The sequence below is a fragment of the Fundulus heteroclitus genome, chromosome 12 (genome assembly GCF_011125445.2).
Source record: "Fundulus heteroclitus isolate FHET01 chromosome 12, MU-UCD_Fhet_4.1, whole genome shotgun sequence".
NCBI classification, from domain to species: Eukaryota; Metazoa; Chordata; class Actinopteri; order Cyprinodontiformes; family Fundulidae; genus Fundulus; species Fundulus heteroclitus.
In genome coordinates this window covers 5,358,936-5,378,460 of record NC_046372.1, presented here as the reverse complement: position 1 = coordinate 5,378,460, position 19,525 = coordinate 5,358,936, and the positions used below count along the sequence as shown (strand labels likewise).

At 37.2% G+C, this 19,525-nt stretch overlaps 1 protein-coding gene across 1 annotated transcript; it reads left to right on the top strand.

Moving 5' to 3' along the window:
* The first annotated feature begins 4,342 nt into the window (after nt 1–4,342).
* On the top strand, nt 4,343–19,098 carry LOC118556499 (melanopsin-A-like). Its single transcript, XM_036143789.1, has 9 exons — nt 4,343–5,151; nt 10,805–10,938; nt 11,045–11,248; nt 12,088–12,259; nt 12,414–12,575; nt 13,725–13,832; nt 15,185–15,356; nt 15,595–15,741; nt 15,845–19,098. Exons 1-9 carry the CDS (start codon nt 4,985–4,987, stop codon nt 16,250–16,252), a joined length of 1,674 nt encoding a protein of 557 aa, XP_035999682.1. The 5' UTR covers nt 4,343–4,984; the 3' UTR covers nt 16,253–19,098.
* The last annotated feature ends 427 nt before the right edge of the window (nt 19,099–19,525 follow it).

Here is a 19,525-nt window from a genome sequence, read left to right as displayed (position 1 = left end):
AAGCACCCAACAGTCAATTATAATTAGTATCTTTCCTTTGCGTGCTGGTTATTTATTTAACAGGGATTCAAGCCCATGCAGAGCACCAGCTAGTTCAATAGTAAATGACTCATTGACATGTGGAACACTGAACCACAGTGTTGAGGTCATGCACTTTACGTCCCAAACCACTGATGCCTTTATTCATAATGACAAAGTATATGGTGCACTGAAACAGAAAAAAGCCACATGACACGATCAGAAGAATGCAGACCCTCCTGAGCATTGTACCACAACAGATCGAAGGAAAAGAGAATATTTTCATTCACTTAGACTTAGACATCTTTATTTGTCATTTTGTATGTACAGAGTACATACAGAACGAAATTTCGTTGCATACGGCTTGTAATTAAAAGTAAATAATTGTATTTATAAAAACACTTTATAAATGTATGAGTACTGTAAAGAAAGTAAAACAATTTTGACACACTCAACATATTGAGATAATACTTTGAATTATTTTATCCATCGCTTTCATTTTTTTGCAGAGCTTTCATTGAAAAAGGTATGAGCTTTCAATAACAGCACCCTGCTGGTTTTTTTAAGCTTCTTTTCAAGACCCAGAATATTTAATCCCTTTTAGCCAGAAAATATGTTTTTCCCTACAGTTTCTACATAAAACTGGTGATGTATCAAATGACATTCCTACAGCTTTACATATAAGTCTAGTGTTTATGCAATTACTGTTATATCGCAAAATATAATAAAATGGATTTTAATATTTTTTATGGAAGCTTAGACATCAACAGCACACGGCTGGTTTAAAAACTATTAGCCAAAGAGATTCCAGCTTACTTATTTTGTTGATAAATCTTTCTAATTTAGATATAAAGCTCTACAGTGCTTGGCCTGGTCTTTTTTCACTTTATGCTTTTGTTCAATGTGGATTTTGTTGGATGCAAATGTTCCCATAGTTAGAGAGCATAGGAAAAATGATGTTTTTACTATTCTGATGAAAACTAAGTTATATTTATCAAGAAACACTGATGAATCAATCTATTAAAAAAAATCACTTAAATTAAAATGTCTGAACTTCTTTTAATTTCCTATCACTAACCTGTGGCAAAACAGTCTTTTCAGCAGTATTGTGACAAACATTAGATAAATAAAACCATTAGCAAATTGATCATCTGTGGAGATTCCGATATTGACCTATTAAGTCAAAATAAACACAAACTTACAGAAGAGTTTTTGAATCTAATGTACAGCAAGGAATTATACTCAAAAATTACTAGACCTAGCAGGGTTACTGCTTGTAGGCAAGGCAAGGCAAGGCAAGGCAAGGCAAGGCAGGGGCAAGTTTATTTATGTAGCACTTTTCAGCAACAAGACAATTAAAAGTGCTGTACATGACCAGAAAAACATTACAGAGGGAAATGTTACATAGGTATAGAAAACATAACCTTAACAAAGGAATAAGGTAAGTAAATTCTTGACTAGACTTCTTCAGTTTCACTGTAACAAGCTTCATCAATGACATTCAAAGGTTAATTGTTTCTATAGTGTAACATTAATAGGCAATACATTTACTAATGACAGAAATGTAATGCTCAGGCTACAGATAACCCGATATTCAATCCAAATACTGAATTGCGCTCAAAAGGTGTATTTAAAGAATAAAACAATAAACAAAAGCTAGGTGCAGACAGCAGGCTGCTCACAGCAGAAGATGATGAGCTGAATATGCTGGAGGCAGAGATCTGGGGCCTCATTTATAGAGCTTGCGTATGCACAAAATGGGCCATGCCACCTGCATACGTCAGTTTCCATGCAAAAGTCGGGATCTGTCGGGATCTGTCCTAACGACAACTCTGACCCATGCTTACTCTCATTTTGTTGATGGGAAACTGGCAATGCAGATGGTAAAGTGGTCAATTGCAGCCACACTGCATGATGATTCCTCAAAGACATTCAATTTCCCTCCATATCAGACTTTAATCATAGATCAACTTTATCATAAGGATTCAAAATAGTAAATGGCCTGTACTTGTATAGTGCCCTATTAAATCCAGAGGACTCCAAAGCGCTTTCACTACATTTAGTCAATCACCCATTCACGTACATACTCACATGCTGACAGTGGTGAGCTACATTTGTAGCCTCAACCGCCCTGGGGCAGGCTGACAGAAAACAAGGCTGCCAAGCATTTGCTCCACCAGGCCCTCTGACCACCAGCAACAGGGCAGAGCGGGTGAAGTCTCTTGCCCAGGGTCACAACACCGACTGAGACTGTCGGAGCGAACTCCCTAGCTTCTGCAACACTTAAAACCCCAGTGTTAGTCATGCTTGCATGGGTGATAGATAGCGATACATAAGGACCTTTCGAATAAATAAATAAATGCCCATAAGCAAACTTAAAGGTAGAGTGGATAATTTTTCCGGAAATGTAGGCAAGAAATGCCCTGGTCACTTTTTAAGGATAGGCTTAAAAAGCAACCTGTAGTTTGCACAGATTTCTTTCTATCTAAAATATTGAAATTTTGCTTATTGCTACTTTAAGCTGTTATGCCGTGAATAGTGTGAAATCTCTGTTGATTGTACAAACAATTTTTAAATTATTCTTTCTTTCACTTTTTTATTTTCCAAACATGTTTGAAATAAACTAACATTGTATTTATTTTTCCCCAGTCATCTCAATAAACTGTCACACATCAGCTTTCATTCCTTTAAATCTCACTGGTAACATTTCACAGATCCTGGGCTTCTTCTTTCTTTGACAGACATTTATTTACTGATTGGTCAGAAATAGATTGTTTTTAGTAGAATTTGAATATGATTGAATTGGACCATTTTAATGTAAATATAACACAAGTGAGATCCAAATAAACTGTTATGAATCCAACCTAAACAAGATTTGAATTAGGCCTGTGTATGTGTGTGTGTGTGTGTGCTTTTTATCTCGGATGGCGTGAGATTACATTTTTTATCATTTGGCGCTATAAATGGAGTAAAACTAATCTGAGCAGCACATCTCACGTAATGCCAAGTTGCAACAGGTGTATTGATGCATAATTCCCAGCTGACACACAAACATAAACGCAGCAGCTGTGACAGGCTCAGTGAAAGTGGCAACATTAATCCCCAAACATACATCTGTCCATCTACTTTGTGGTAAGTAGTGCACAAGGTTCCACAAGTGCATAAACAAAATGATATGGTGCATCAAACCACACACACGCACACCCAAAAAAAAATGACACACTGCACATTTACAGGCAGAATAAATGTGAGTTCTTTTTCAAGACAGACCAAATACTCATCCACATGCATGAACACTGTTCAGATTAAGGCTTCTTCTTGCTTGAGGGGTTTAGTTGACATCTCTCTCTGAACTCCGCATTCTTCGTCTCCCTTCATCTCCATTTATTAAAAATGTCCAGCACCATAAAAAGCAATGACCGCCCGACGGGCTCTTTTGACCCTTGTCCAGCCGACAGTTGTGCAACCAATATTTGAGAACAGCTCGCTCGTGTCAGAAAGTGAGCCCAAAGAAACTCCAGATATTGTCTTAGAAATAAAATTTTCTATTTTACAATTAAATAGGATCAATGTGAACATGTAGACGTGCACGTCATCTATGGCACATATGGTGTTGAATAACTTAAAAATGTATGGTGTACATAAATCTAATGAGATGGGGGGGGGGGGGGGTTCAATTTGTATGGAATATGTCTGGAAAACAGATGTTTTTATGTTAACAATAAAAATGCAACATGAGCTCAGGTCGTATTTTAAAAACATAGCTATTATAGTTTATTTATAGCTTCTCGGAGACAGGTAGTTCATCTCCAAATCAATCTGCTTAACAATATGAGAAAAAGGTTTCCGCTCGTCACAAAAACGATCATTACTTTACTAAATTAGTGTTTCTACCTCAACAGCTACATTTAATCGACTATGAACTTTAAAAAAAATTAAATGAAAGGCTTTCTCGTTTGAACTAGCTTTTTCTTGCGTATTTATTTTATTGTATTATTTTTATTGTGTGTTATTTTATCTTCTTTTATCTGCACCATTTCAATAGTTATTTTATTTTATTCTACTTTATTGGTTTTCTTTGCAGTGCTTTTGGGATGGTTTTGTCTGTGAAAGGCGCTCAAAAAAACTTATGATTCTGAGCACTATCACACGTTCCACCCCATCACCAGCCAATGTGAATTTCAAATAATATCATGCCATTATAAAAATCTTTCTGAGCCGAAGTGGCTGTTGACAGTTTTTGTGAACAACATGTCAGTTATGTAAGAATGTGGTAGTTAAAGGGTTAGAGCTCAGGGCTCGGCTATATTACATGACAGCGGGGGTGGGAGGCAGAGTGATGTGCGAAAGACAGAGTGAACTGCATCCCAGAGCAACATGGGACAGTGAAGGAGATGGAAAGATAGAAAGAGATGAGAGGTTGGAGCATGGAATACAACTGGTGGTGATGGCTGAAGAGGTTGCCGGCAAATGCTGAGCGGACTGACAGTGACATTGTGGAGCGAGGGTGGGATTTATTGTGCCGGAACGACATAATCATTTCAATTCTCCCGGTAATAACAGGAAATACTTGAGAACCACAGGTGGAAGATCGGCTTTGGAACTACGGCGCAAAAAGAGAATGAAAAAGTGGACGCTGAAGATTTGGAGAGCATCTGGACATCATTTCACGTTTGGTAGCCAATATAGTGCAGAAAACCGTGCTCACTTTTCTATCTAAGACTCAGTTCCATTTGCAATTTTTTTTGAAAGTGCTGCACAGATTAATTAGCATGAGAACAATGTGTGTGATCTAAAAAAAAATAATTGATAAAGTTAAATTCAAAAACCTGTGACATCAAGATGCTATACATCACCACCGATGGTACAGTAATGGAGGCTCGACACTGGCAGAAAGGATGGGATTACCAGTTGGTACAACTAATGCATACCGCCAGGTTGGAAATCCTGCCAAGATGTTTGAATCATGTGGCCCACTGAGAGCATGGAGCCAGCGATAGCACCCAGCAAGAGAAGCTTGTTCAGCAAGGTGGATGTGCCCGACCATGCTCACTATGTCTTCGCTGTCTTTGTCTTTGTTATTGGGGCACTCGGCATCACTGGGAACGCCCTGGTTATGTTTGCTTTCTACAGGTGAGTCTGAAATACTTTTTAAAAGATTAATTTTATTTTAAGCATTCCAAAAGCAAAGTGTTAATCCACTTATATAGCCCTTGGACTTTTGCTATGTGAGCTGTCCTTGTAAAAAAGTACAATAGCGGTCTGGGAGCCCATATCTGAGAAGTATATTAAACTAGTGTGGCTCTATTATTGCTATGACACAAAACAATAATAAATGTGAGGGGACTGGCGGCGTAAATTAATCTAAATTTGAGATAGAAGATCAAAAGGAAAAAGATATATTTTTATAAGTTAAGAAATTCCTTTATTGTCCCACAATAAGATAATGTGTGCCTCACAGTGATTAAAAAAAACAAGCTAATCTAATCTAAAGTTATTTCTAAAGCAACATAAAAGGAATTTATCAAAAAGGCTAAAATAAAATGAAAATTAAATTAGATAAGCATTTCACAGTTCTTGATGATATGGCATATTGAAGTAAAAAAAAGTGATATATTCAGTCAAACAGATAAAAAAACGGCAGCCAATGAGAAAACATGCAATATGCATGATTGTACAGCAACATCTTAGAGTAGCTAAGGCATGTGCAAAGGTACCTTAGCATCTGAGAGACTAGTGATAATCAGATAAGAAAATTATACATTTATGTACAAAGCAATTGCAGCAGAACTGCTTAATCTTACTCTCATGAGCTTTATTTAATTTCCCTAAAGGTAATTGGTTCAAATATTTATGTAAGCTGTCATCAAGGATGTTGTGCCATACGCAAAATAAGAAAGCAATAAACCTTTCAACTCATTACCTTTGTGGATATCTAAATTTTCTTAGCATGAGCAAACGTGGCTTCCCTCTAACAGCAACATTTTACTCAGCAAAGTATCACAGGTTACAGTGTTATTTCCTAAATGCATAAACTGACTGAAAATGTGCATTTTACCATGAACCCAACGCATACAAACATCTGTAACTGGCCATTAAGTGTACTCCGTCCATCAGGTTAGGCCAGATTTAGGGGACTTCTTTCAAATCTTATACGTCATTTGGAGAGATGAGTCATTCTGGAGGTTAAAGTTAAGACTTCTGTTGGAAGTCCTGGAGGGAGAACATGTGTTACGTGCCATATAATCTGGAGAAACTATGACTTCTCATTTGTGCCACTGATGTTAAATGTTCCACAGAAACTGGGTCAGTGTGTGTGTCTGTGTGTGGGGTTGTACATTTGTGTGCGTTCTGGGGATTGTCAGGAGCGCTCAGATTGCATCTGTCTATCAACAAAGATTAGATGGTTTCTCCATTTCGTTGCGCAGACAATTTGAGTTCTAGCAATCAGAAATGTGTATGTTGTGATCACTTCTGCGAAAGATATTCAATGTACAACCAATTTCTTGCTTATAAATAGGGACATTTTTATGGTTTTACATGATGGCAGATTCTTGCACAGAGAAGGAATTGGTAATGGATGAATTTTCTTATAGATACCTATGTACTTTACCAACAGAGAAGCACACAAAGGAAAACAAAAGCGCGCATCTTAACACATTCAAGATGCCTGATCCTAATTCCACACCATTTAGTTCTAGCTGGAGATCAGTAAATTCAAACTAGGATTTAGGTAATATGCTTTAATTAGTGAATAGCTCAAAAAGCAAACTGTCAATGTTACGCTTATTTCTACCAACTTAAAGGAGCAATAAGTAAAGGCTGGTTCACACAGCTACATTTTAAAATTGTCGGCTGATAAAAAAAATCCTAAATATAACTGGTTTGCTAGTACAGTGTGTGCTGTCTGGTCACACGACAAGCACAACATACCACATACGAACAGATTTCACTCAAATCCTGCAAAACCTTTTGAGATTAAATGTGAGTTTAGAATAAATAAACATGGATGACGAGGAAGAATAATGGGGATAGATTGTGGATTAATTTTGACAGAGAAAAAAACACTGAAGAAGGCAATGGATTAAAGAGGGAAGGCAGCGTGAAAAGGAGCTCTGTGCTTGCGACACAATGATATAGAGGTGAGTTGTCTGTTTTTTTTCTCGGAGTTTCCCTCACCTTGCTTTCTGATTGGCTACACATCACATTCAACAGGCGCTGTGCTTGTTTGTCGTCGACAGGACACCACACAGAGTAGGATATCGGGCCTAGACAATTCAAGTTGTTAGATATTCCTGGTGTGAGGTGTACACACGCGGCAGAAATATCGCTTAAGATTATCTTAAGAGCCATACCGATGCATGTCGGAAGGGGATGATGACACCTAGTGTTTCAAATCAGAAAAATACACAAACTCTTCGGAGAGTGTCGCACAGGTTGCCAAGTCAAGAGTGACGAGGACATGGCACGGCTAAATTCGAGACGTAGAGTGAAGACTGTTCAGCCAAAGTAAGTTGTTATTGTTGAATAAACAGATTGCCCACAAAGACAAGGAAATCCACAAAGAGCTAACAGTCTGCCATTGACAACAGCCTATGTCGTTTCCTCAACCGTGCTGCTGTGAAACGCAGCCAAATACATGCCCCACTAACCCGACTAAATCTTTACTTACACAGGATGGGTACATGCTGTTGTATTCTGTTCTATTTCTGGTTCGCTTCTCTTACTGGCCTCCATGTTTGCAGGCTGCTGCTCTTTTGCCAACATAAAATGCCAAATGCTGCGCTCTGTTTCGAGAACCCTGGGAACTCTCACATGATTGGCTAGTGAACCTGGAAGTAAACACAGGCTACACACTGCACCGAAGTAGTTCCGCACCGTACCTGTAATTCTGAAAGAAGTAAAACTTGACTAAGGTCTAGTCCACATGTAGCTGGGTATCTGAGTAAACGGATACAATTTGTATGCGGTTATGTCTTTCATCCACACCTAAATGGCGTTTTGCGGCGCTGACCTCACATGTGTTTGCCATTGTTATAGACTTGTCCATAGTGGAGTAAAAAATTAATGTTGTCAAAGAAGTGCTGATTTCTACGTTGTTTTTGTGATTGACTGTTAACAGTGTGTGTCTAGTCAATGTTAAACCGGACAAATTCACTAGCCTATGGCATCTCTGGGTCATTTATTTCTACTGAGGTTACCTCTACAATTTCCTGTCTTTGTCTCTGTATTGAGACTTCAAAGTAAAAGCAGAAATGGAACATTTTAAGCATTAAAGGTAGTTCAGATGCTTTTATATTTTTTTTTTTTTTTACAAGCCCAGTTGCACCAATATGTTGAAATAATTCTTGAATGTCAGTTGTTTTACACAGACACAATGCTACTTAAAATCTTTTTTATTTTGAAGGACTCTACTGTACCTGGCTGACTGCCCCCAATGCATCTGGCACATTTAAAACAATGGTCAGTGGTGAATTTAGACAGGTTTATGTGGATGAAAACAATGTGGGGGAGATATTCCTTTTCATAAATTCTCGGCTACGTGTGTACAAAGCCTAAGACGTTGTTGATGGAGAGGACCGATTGTATATAGGGAATGTTACTTCTATCCTGGGTGACAAATGAGAAGGTTTTTGATCAATTTTACAGTAAGTTTCTTAGTTATTGCTCCTTTAACAGTACTGATTTCATCACAATCTTTTTAATACTTTGAACCCCCACCGAACAAGTATTAATACTCAAACAGGAAGATTAGCCAAAAGTAAAAATTATTTTAGGTCTTTTAATTTTTCTTTTAAAACAGTGTCTTGAAATGACAAGAGGCTGGCCACTCCTTTTCTGGGCCTGATTTTCATTTTCAAAAAGAAGGTGTTAGGTTCAGATGACTATAGCAACCTGAATTTATGATAACCTTGTTAGAAGATGTGGAAAAACATAACTTTTCATTCACAAAAGAGATAAATGTATTATTTGGTTGTTACACAAGGCTGACACTGTCAACCGCCTGGAGAACAAGCATGAAAAAAACACATCTCAGAATTTCTCAGATAAAATATTTTTAATACTCATCTGCACCAACTTTTTTTTTTATTCAGCATTTCATTTAAAAAAAACCTACCACTTGTTTCTGTGGTGTTGGATTATTTGACAATTAACTGCTCAGTTTTAATTTTGTTTAGTTACACAGATAAAAGCGATGACCTAATTTGACAACATCTATTATTATGTAACGAGTTTTGCTGATAAAATGGGCAGTCTATATGTGATTCAGAGATTCATTTGATGCTTGTTTTACATCCTTATAGCATTTTAGTGTTGGCAGAATGAACTGATTTGTTAAAATTGGAAAGCAAAATCCTGCACCTCTTTTAAATATATTTGCTACTTTAAAAAACAATAGGTTGCAGCAGCTAATGTGATTTTGCTATATCTATATAGCTATTAGGGTTGTAAATTAACAGTTGCTAAACTGTGTAAGCCACTGAGGAAAAATTGTCATTATACATACAGTACACAGGAAGGGTAAACACTTCTCCTGGGCAGGGATTGCAGGTCACATTATCAAGCAGCAGAGCAGCCCTAAAGAGCTGATCCAAGAACTCCTCTTCAAGGAGGAGGAATAATGCCAACGCGGAAAAGGTTCCCCGTGGATATTCAGTCAGACAAGTGATGTAACTCTTTACTTCACCAGAGGCAGTTTATGAAAAATGTCCACCCTCAAACGGTATGAGTGACTGATGGTGGAAGATACACTGGCTAATTCGACATGTTCTGTCGTATTTGGAAATTTTGGAGTTTCATTTACAGCTATTTCTGGTTAGAGTTGCATTATGTGAAATGATTGTAGTTTGGGCCACCTAAAATATCCACATGTAAGACAGTAGTCTCCACATTTTTATGACATGTGAAAAAGACAATTTAGAATCTCCTGTAAATCTCTGCTGTCTGAGATGGGATTCATCACCCAGTTAAATATAACAGAGGAGAAAATTGTGATCACTAACAAATCACTCTAAAACTTATTTACCTCACTTATTTACCTCTTTACCTTGGGGGTGAATACAATTATTAAGGCTAGATTTCTTCTCCCTTCAAACAAAGCATGTTATATTTTTATGTGTCACAAAACTATCTGTTTAAAAATACAAACTTAAACATAAAAATTGTTTACATCCTCACTGTTTTTTTTGTACAGTTTTTTTTTCATTTGATGTAAATAGTCTGTTGCTGCTTTTTATGCACAACTATACACATTTATTTTGTAAATTTCTTAAATTAACCTGCACCATTGCACATAAAAAAATCCTAGTATGATAGTCATAATAACGATACCGTTTTATTTTTCTTATGGTGCTTCCTATCTAAGGAAACCCAGCAGATTGACAAGCAGTCCTCCTGAAAGAGTGTAGAGCCACAGAATTATGGTGTTTTTCATTTCTTTTTATACTTTACCAATGTGGGTATTTGCACGCTCCCATTTTTCTTTAATTGTGCTGCTGGTATATCTGAATCTGGGACATTAAAGGGTATTTAAAGGGTATTTAAATTATGTTCTAAATGCTACCCTTTGACTGAATAATCAGTACTGCTTCATTGAAAACACAGTCCATCAAATTAATTTTTTTTTAAATGTTTCATGGATTCATTAGGATGTAATCATTGCACAGTTACCAATATGTTCACAAAAATCTAACAAATAACCAGAGCCCTTTCTACAAAATCACCAAAATATGCTGATTGATGAATGTTATCTTAGAAATGACTGTACTTTTTCCTGTTTGCATAGCAACAAAAAGCTGCGTAAGCTGCCTAACTACTTCATCATGAACTTGGCGGTGAGCGACTTCCTCATGGCTTTCACACAGTCTCCCATCTTCTTCATCAACTGCCTCTACAAAGAATGGATGTTTGGAGACATGGGTGAGTATCATTTTTATCTAGAAAAAAACCCCACTTTCTCTTTAAATTGAACTGTTCGATGGTTTATTTATCCATCTATTTTTTTTGCTGTGTTCATTTATTGTAGGATGTAAGATCTATGCTTTCTGTGGTGCCCTTTTTGGCATTTCTTCCATGATAAACCTTCTGGCCATCTCGATTGAACGGTATCTGGTGATCACCAAACCACTGCAGACCATGCATTGGAGCTCCAAACGGAGAACAATTTTTGCCATCTTTCTCATCTGGTTTTATTCTTTGGCTTGGAGTCTGGCTCCTCTTGTTGGCTGGAGTAAGTTTCTCAACACTGCTGTTACAGAACTGTGTATCTGTTTCAAATGAATAGGAAAATGCACAGCTATAAGAAAATATCACCTTTCCATACATTTGATATTGTAACACAATTTGATTATCAGCTATGCCAGGCTGACACACATTATTTGGACATATAGCAACATTCACATTGTAAAATGTACATAACTGCTACACAAATGTTGGGTAAAGGACCCACTAACCCTAACCCACTAATAATATTATTTCTCTTGCTACTCTATGCTGACACTCTGTCTGCTCTAATGAAAGTCCCTCTACTAACTAAAACCTTAAACTGACAGCCGGCAGACTTATTTTCTAATCAATTCCCCAATAGAACATTTAACCTTCATGCCCAGAAGGTATGTTAACTCTGGAAGATGGAAAAACGTCACAGCAAAAGTAAAATACAAATTTCTGACCCTCAAACACTAAATTTTACCACCTTCATCACAGTACATATACACGATCCACAACTAAGGTGCATCAAAATTAATATACACAAATCCAAACTGTAATAGGATCTTATATTCCTCAGAAAGTGTTTAATTTCTTCTTATTTATACACAATTACCATAACCGTCCCCCCAGGACAAAAGAAATCATCAAATTCTAAAAACTGACTAAGTGGTATTTAAAATACTCTATTAATAACTAATTGACTTAAGACTATCAGTACACATGCATGAATACTTGGTCAAACAAACCCTCAGAAAATGGTCGCATCTGCCAGATGGTTATTCACCCACCACCAACACAATCAGATCGATCTGGCTTTCTTTAAACCTTCATATATCTGATGCTCTTCTATCCCTCTAGGCTCCTATATCCCAGAGGGCCTGATGACATCTTGCACATGGGATTATGTTACATATACAGCAGCTAACAGAAGCTACACCATGATGCTCTGCTGTTTTGTCTTCTTTATCCCACTTGGAATCATCTTTTACTGCTATCTTCGAATGTTTCTTTCTATACGAAAGACTGGAAGGTACTTTAACCTAAATATGTTTGCACATGTGCATATACCTTAAATGTGTTATCAACCTGTTGGTAAAAATGCAGCATTTACATGCATTACCTAAAATCTGTCGCTGGCTCTCGGGTTTCATTTACCTGCGTTCTTTATCCTGCTTCATTTACAGGGAGGTTGAGCGTTTGGGCACTCAGGTCAGAAAAAGCACTCTTATCCAACAGAAGTCCATCAGGAGTGAGTGGAAACTGGCAAAGATCGCCTTTGTTGTCATTGTGGTGTATGTACTCTCCTGGTCACCGTACGCCTGTGTCACATTGATTTCCTGGGCTGGGTAAGATCTATTTATGGATAGTTTTTTTTTTAAAGTTGGGTTCTGTACTGCATTAATTTGTCACAACCATCAAGCAAGGTTATGTTATTTAAGATCACACCTAGCAAAAGTAAAACATACGATAAGTTTGAGAGCAAAGGCAGCAACTGAATAATGTAGAACTTCATGTTGCACTGCAATTTCTGAGAATAATTATACCACAAAAAAAACAATAAGAGTTTAAGTAATCTTTTTTCTTTTTTAGCTAGGACTTCAAATTACAGTGCAAGAGATTTTCCAATAATTCCTGCTTGCATTAGAGGAAGAAATCTTCAATCCAATATATAATCCCCAACATTATAAGACTGTCATCAAGTCACGTGTGTTGAACATCTTGAATTTGTTATCATTGCACACAGAGACTGTTCTTTCAAGTTAGATGCGTCTCACTGGTCACACTGATGAAGGAGGGGGCAAATATTCCATATAGTGGTATATATTTTTTAAACCGCTAATGTGGCTGAGGTGTAGCGGTTCAAGAATGCATTAAAAAATCTTTTTCAGAGATTACAAAGGTCCATTGTCAGAGACAATGGATTTTGCAATAAGAGTCGTTTTTCTGGGAATGAGGGTGATTTCTGGAATTGGTTTTTGATGAGTCATTATATGGTATTGTCTCACTAGGAAGCTAAGTACCTCATGATGACGATGATACATAACATATGTTGAAGTTGAGGATTCTGTTCATTTGTCCTCCTGTAATCTTATTGTAACCTTCAGTAAGCCTCTTGTACCTTTGGCCATACACTGGATTAAAATGAAGTTACGTCAGTCTGAAATCACATCTTTTTTTCTTATTTTTCTCTTGGGGGCAGTAGCCTATGCATGCAAGCACACAAACACATCTAAGCACATGAGCAAACATCAGATGGATTTAACCAACCGTCCCTACCAGATGGCAAAAGTTAATCTCCAACAAAACATGACCCCTTATAATGTCACAAAGCACAGAAATGAGAGCTCACTTTGAGTTTTGATGTGATATTGCGTTTTTCATGAAACAAGCAAAGCAAACAACTGCAGAGAACTGAATGAAAAACTATGCTTGGTGCTTTACCAAGGGAGAGTTTTAAGTGCCTTTTTTTCCCACCTTTTTTTTGTCTCATCCAGTCATGCCAACATATTGTCTCCATACTCCAAGGCTGTCCCTGCAGTAATTGCAAAGGCCTCCACAATCTATAACCCAATTATCTACGCCATCATACACAACAAATACAGGTAACGAACAATCAAGTTTTTTTTTTTTGACTACCCATTTTTATTCTTGTTCTTAAAGAATTATCAAAACTTTCCCACTCTCACTCTGGAAGGGTTAGAAACCAGAAGTTGCACGAAAATTCAGTATATGGCATTAAATCAGGCATTAAATAAGACACATCTTTCCCAGTTTTAAGTCTGTTGGGATTGACAAAATGTATTTTATTTTTTAGATATTAGAAAAAGATTAATAAGATACTTTTTCTAACTGTTTGTCTTGGGTTAAATGTTTTGGGTGTCCATGTATGAGCTTCTCAGAATAGTCTGCAGGAATTTTGGACCATTCCTCCTTCAGAACTGCTGTAACTAAATACGGTTTGTAGGCCTCTTTGCTTGCACACACGTTTTCGGCTCTGCATTAAAATTTTGTTGGGACTTTGATTTATGGTGGCCTTTCTGAAACTTTACTACTTTGTCTTTGCAGTCCACTTTTTTGACTAATTATGATTCAAGTAATAGTCCATTTGTTAAACCCCTTTGATTCCAAGGATTGTCCTACTGGCTGATGCAATTATTATGCTGATATCGTGCCTGATTTCTTTTGAGTTTTCAATGAGGTTATATAAGCGTTTTGTGGTGGCTCCTTAAAATGCATCCACAGGTGGGACTGTATTTAACTCAAATGGTTTGAATTAGAAGCACCAAAACCATTACATTAATAGTTAAGCTTTCCCAAATTGTTCAAAGGTATAGTAGTTTTTAATGGATGTAAACGTCTGAAAGTTAAAGTTTTAGAAACTCTCTCATTATTGTTCCATTTGGCAAATATGAATCATTTTGGTAATCATGTCTGACCCGAAATAGATTTTCTCACTTACATGCTATGAGAGAGAGAGAGATTCACTGTATCTTTATATACTGTACTGTAATATCTAGTTTGAACTGTTTGTATCTAAACTGCGAAGAGCTGCAGCTCTCTGAGAGTTTTATAATCTAACTTGAAAAAATTTGTTAAACACTGCTCAGATATGTAATCATTAATTGTGTGGCTGTGTGAGCCAGTGATTAAGTCTCTGTATGTGTGTTTGCCTGTGTAGTGTGATGAGAACAGCACTTGTAGTGTTAAATGTAATATTATTATTATTATTATTATTATTATTATTATTATTATTATTATTATTATTATTATTATTATTATTATTATTATTATTATTATTATTATTATTATTAATTATTGTATATGTTAAGGGACTGCAGATGCAAATTAGTTTGTGCTATAATCTGGTGCATGCTGAAATTTGTGTTTGTGCTGTACATTGTCCCTTTTTAAATAAAGTTATTATTAAATTGCCATCTATTCTTAAACTCAACAGGATGACTCTGGCAGAAAAAGTGCCCTGTCTGTGGTTTTTGTTTCCGGCTCCCAGGAAGGAATGCCTGTCCTACTCCATCAGCGATTCCTCTCTCAGGGACTCCATCATCAGTAGACAGTCCAACACTTCCCGGACTCATTTCCTCAACGCTTTGCCCAACCGCATCGATATGGTAACTATCCACAGCCAAGCTCGAATATAGCCACATGGATTTCTATATTTACCAACATTTATTGATTTTATTCCATTTATTTTGAAAGAGCTATATGCATCATTTTCTGTCAGTGCTTTTCATGGATTTTTCTTCCCTTTGCCACTTGATACCAAAACCTTCGTTCCTGATTAACAAATATACTTATTGATGGGATTTTGTCCTATTCTGCCACTTTTGGTATCTCCTTTTTTACCAGGTATTGAAGGATGTAGAGCTGGAACATCTTCAGAGGAAGTCAGGAGACTCCTTCAAAAGCATGTCATCATACAGGCAGTCATACAGAGGCAGGTCCTATAAGAGGCCATCTGAGCAGAAGGTATTTAACAAGTACACACCAGCAAAGGTGAGATCATTCAGCTTAATTAGTGATTTCTTTGATCAGGATAATATTGCTTGAGCAAACTCAAAAATAACACATTTACGCTTTATTACGTCCATTTGTATAGCAACCACCTGCTATGAGTGACCCACTGAGGACCCACAACCATGACCTGGTTTCCAGCTCGCTGACCATCGCCACTCTGCCGTTACTTGTTCTCACCAGGAGGCGGAGTGAGAGTTTGACCGATGAGATTTTACACACATGCAACGAGAAAAGTGACGTCAGAGATCGGCTAAACAGCCAGAAGAGCAGCTCTTTTGATTCCCTGAATCTCGGGAATAAACCCTTTGCTGATCCCAGGTCGCCTCAGAGCATTCCTCGCATAATTGTTATCAGTCCCACCTCTGAAAGCGGCATCATCAATCAAGATGGCGTCCGATTAGAAGACAGCATCGAGGCAATGGACAGCAACGTTTTTGTTAGTCTAAACTTCTCAACGGAAGTATTTGAGGCAGTGAAACTACTCTCTTGACCACATGGATATATACATGTTTAATTTTGGACTAAAAGACAATCAAATGGACAGAGGTCAAGTTCCTATCCTTTTTTTCCCAGCGTGTTGAACTGTGATCTCTCCTTTGCCACCGAAACGGCAGAGCATAAGAAATTTGGGAAATTAAACAAAGTATACCGTTTCTTGTGTAAAGTTCTCTTTGGCTGGGAAAGATGTACCTACAAAGGGTTGCTGCATGTTTTCTCACAAAAAAAAAAAAAACAATAATGTTTTTCATAGCTTGAGACAGTATGTCACAGTTAATGTTTGTCTGGTGAATCGTGATGTGGATCGAAAAATCTTTGGAAAAGTCTTCTGTTATTCATAAAATCTGACATTGCATTGAAATTAGTGGCAGGTAAGAAAAAGGGAGCTATAACGACGAAAGAGTTTTGTTCTGCTTTACTCCTTTAAATCAGAAAGGAACTGAAGGAAGGCACAGCAATAACATGCTGTAACCACGTGCTTAAGCGAAGATATTCAGTTTCATCTTGTTATACTAGTTTCCGTAGGCCACATGGACCAGGTTTAAACTGGCAACAGTTCAGCGGTGTAATGAAAAGCAAAGCCGTTCAAACCCTCAGGAAAGGTAGGATATCTCCCATAAAACCATGACATTTCTTTCTGTGCTCAACGCTCTGATACTACCCTGTAGCAGATGGGCAACTGGTGCAACTCGGCAAATTAGAATCCCATGAAAAACGTACCTTATTTCAGGAATTCAGTTCAAAATGAGAAAATGTGTTATAAAGGTTCTGCATGCATAAAGGTGCTGGGGGTTTCTTCCTGTTAAAGGGGATCTCTGATTCTCCCTGCTGTCACAGTCATGCTCAGGATGAGGGACTGCTGCAAAAGATTAGAACATGATATAATGGCCTGTTCACAATTAGAATCTAAAACTAAGTAGGTAAACTATAACATTGTGATATAGAAGTGTTGGCCTACATGAGACTGTTGACACCCTCCTCAAGGAAGGTAAGTCCCAAAGTGTGTTTGTTAAAGAAGCTGGACGCTTACAGAGTTGTGTATCGAAGTATAATAACAGAAAGTTGTGTCGAAGGCAAAAGTTTTGTAGAAAATTGTGAAACCCACTTGGATAACCACAGCTTTCAGAGGAAAGTGAAGCAAATCAAATTTAGTGGTTCGAAGCCTTCCTTTCAGATGAAACTTTCACATGGAAACCAAGGACCCCGTCTGGAGAAACAGTTGAGAGGTTTCTTTGGGCCCCATGAGAAGTTTCCAACGTCAGAGATGATTTAGAGAGCATGTGTCGTCCACTGGTGTTGGTCCAGCGTCTACTATCAAGTCCAATATCAGAGTAGCCATCTACCAGGAAGTTATGGAGCTCATTATGCTTTTCTCTGCGGACAAGCTTTATGCAGATGCTGACCTAACTTCCAGCAGGACTTGGCACTTTTCCCACAATAACAAAAAAGTACAAACTGACCACGTCATGACCCTGTTTGATTAGCCTACAAACTAGCCTGATTCAAACCCCACTTAGGATCTACGGAGTATTGTCACGGAGATGACAAGAGACACGGGATCTAGTACCGCAGATGAGCTGAAGGCTGCTATCAAAGCAACCCAGGTTTTCTCAACACCTCAGCGGAACCACAGGCTGGTCACCACGCTGCACTGATGCATTAATTCATGCAGAAGGAGCAACAAGCAAGTGTTGAGTACATATATGGGGCAGGTGTCTATCTCCAGTATTTTTTGGAAATAAAGTAGCTTTTTATGGGATTCCAACTTACTGGATTGCACATGTATATTATCTAAAGTCAGTTTAATTTTATTGAAGACGAAAAGGGAGCCTAAACCAATCAAATACCCTTTTTTATAAAAAAGTCAAGTGGGGCTTTTTGTTTTGTGATTGTGTCAACAGGCTGAATATTTAAAATTAAGAAAAGGAAACCTGAACAACAATTTACTGAGAAAAATATATAATTTTGTTGCGTAATATCAATTTGTTTCAGCCCCTTTTGTTGGGAAAATATTATACTTATGTTAATAAATGTTACAATAGCTTTGCACTCAAAGGAAATAACTTATAACTTTTATTTTTTAATATGATTCACAAGAATGCTTTCTTTACATTAAAACTGGTATTCTTCTTTATTTACCATTATGGAAACATGTGCATGTTTAATTAAAACTAAAGGCTTCATTTCTGGCCCAAAGCAGCTGCAGTAGCTTCAGTAAGTTCTCCAGTTCATTATGTCATTTGGAGACATTCCTTTAAAAAGCCTAAGCAACAAAGTAGCACCGCAGGATGCAGTCCACTCCCTCAAATTAAATTAGAATGGTGCCAATTTAATTATGTTGCTTTTACAAAGCATGCCATCAATAAAAAATACTACAAAGATGTACATTTATGTCATGGTTGAGTTACATTACAGTTGGTTGTGGTTGCTTTTCTTACACATAAAATGCTACAGCTATGAAAATGGTTGATATTTCTTTGGCTGTCCTGTAAAATGTCAATATATTGCATTGCAAATACCTTTTCTTTAGCAACAGTGTAACCACGTTTATGGATGCGATTCAGACAGTTCACATACAGTGTCCTCTGATACCTGTTTGTTCTCATCAAGTATGAGTTATAACCTTCACATCCAAAGCCCATTATGGTCATTTCATTGCATTTATAGTTGGTGTTCATTTTTAATATTGAGTATCATCTGGAGCTAATTTGAAAATGTTGCAGATATGTTGAAACGTTTATTTCACCAATTCACATCCATACAGGTCAACTGAATAATACATTTCTGTATGTAATATCTTTTAGTGTAATAAAAATATTGTTTTACTGTAAATTTAAACATTGTCTTGGCAGCTGAGTTTATTGGATCACATAAAACATAACAAGCTGCCTAAGGTGGGACTGGCTGTTTAAGTTTTACCAATAACACAGAAAATTGATGATTATTTCATCAGTGCATGTCTGAAATCTTTTAAGTTGCATTTAACCAAAAGATCAAAGCAGTCAGTCTCAATCTGCCCCAGCTTTTAACAGATTTTCTACTGTTTAAATAGATTTTTTTTCTTACTGCATGTCCATCTGTCACCATTTTCACATCATTTTGACAACTGACAACACAGAGGGATCACAAGCCAACATTTAGTGTATAAAAATATCCAACTCTCTTGACTGGAACATGGATACCCCGAAGCCTTTTGTAAACAATCGAACAAAAAAGTGAACTAACAAGACTCTTAAAATGTCGATAAAGGTTGGTTTTGGATGTA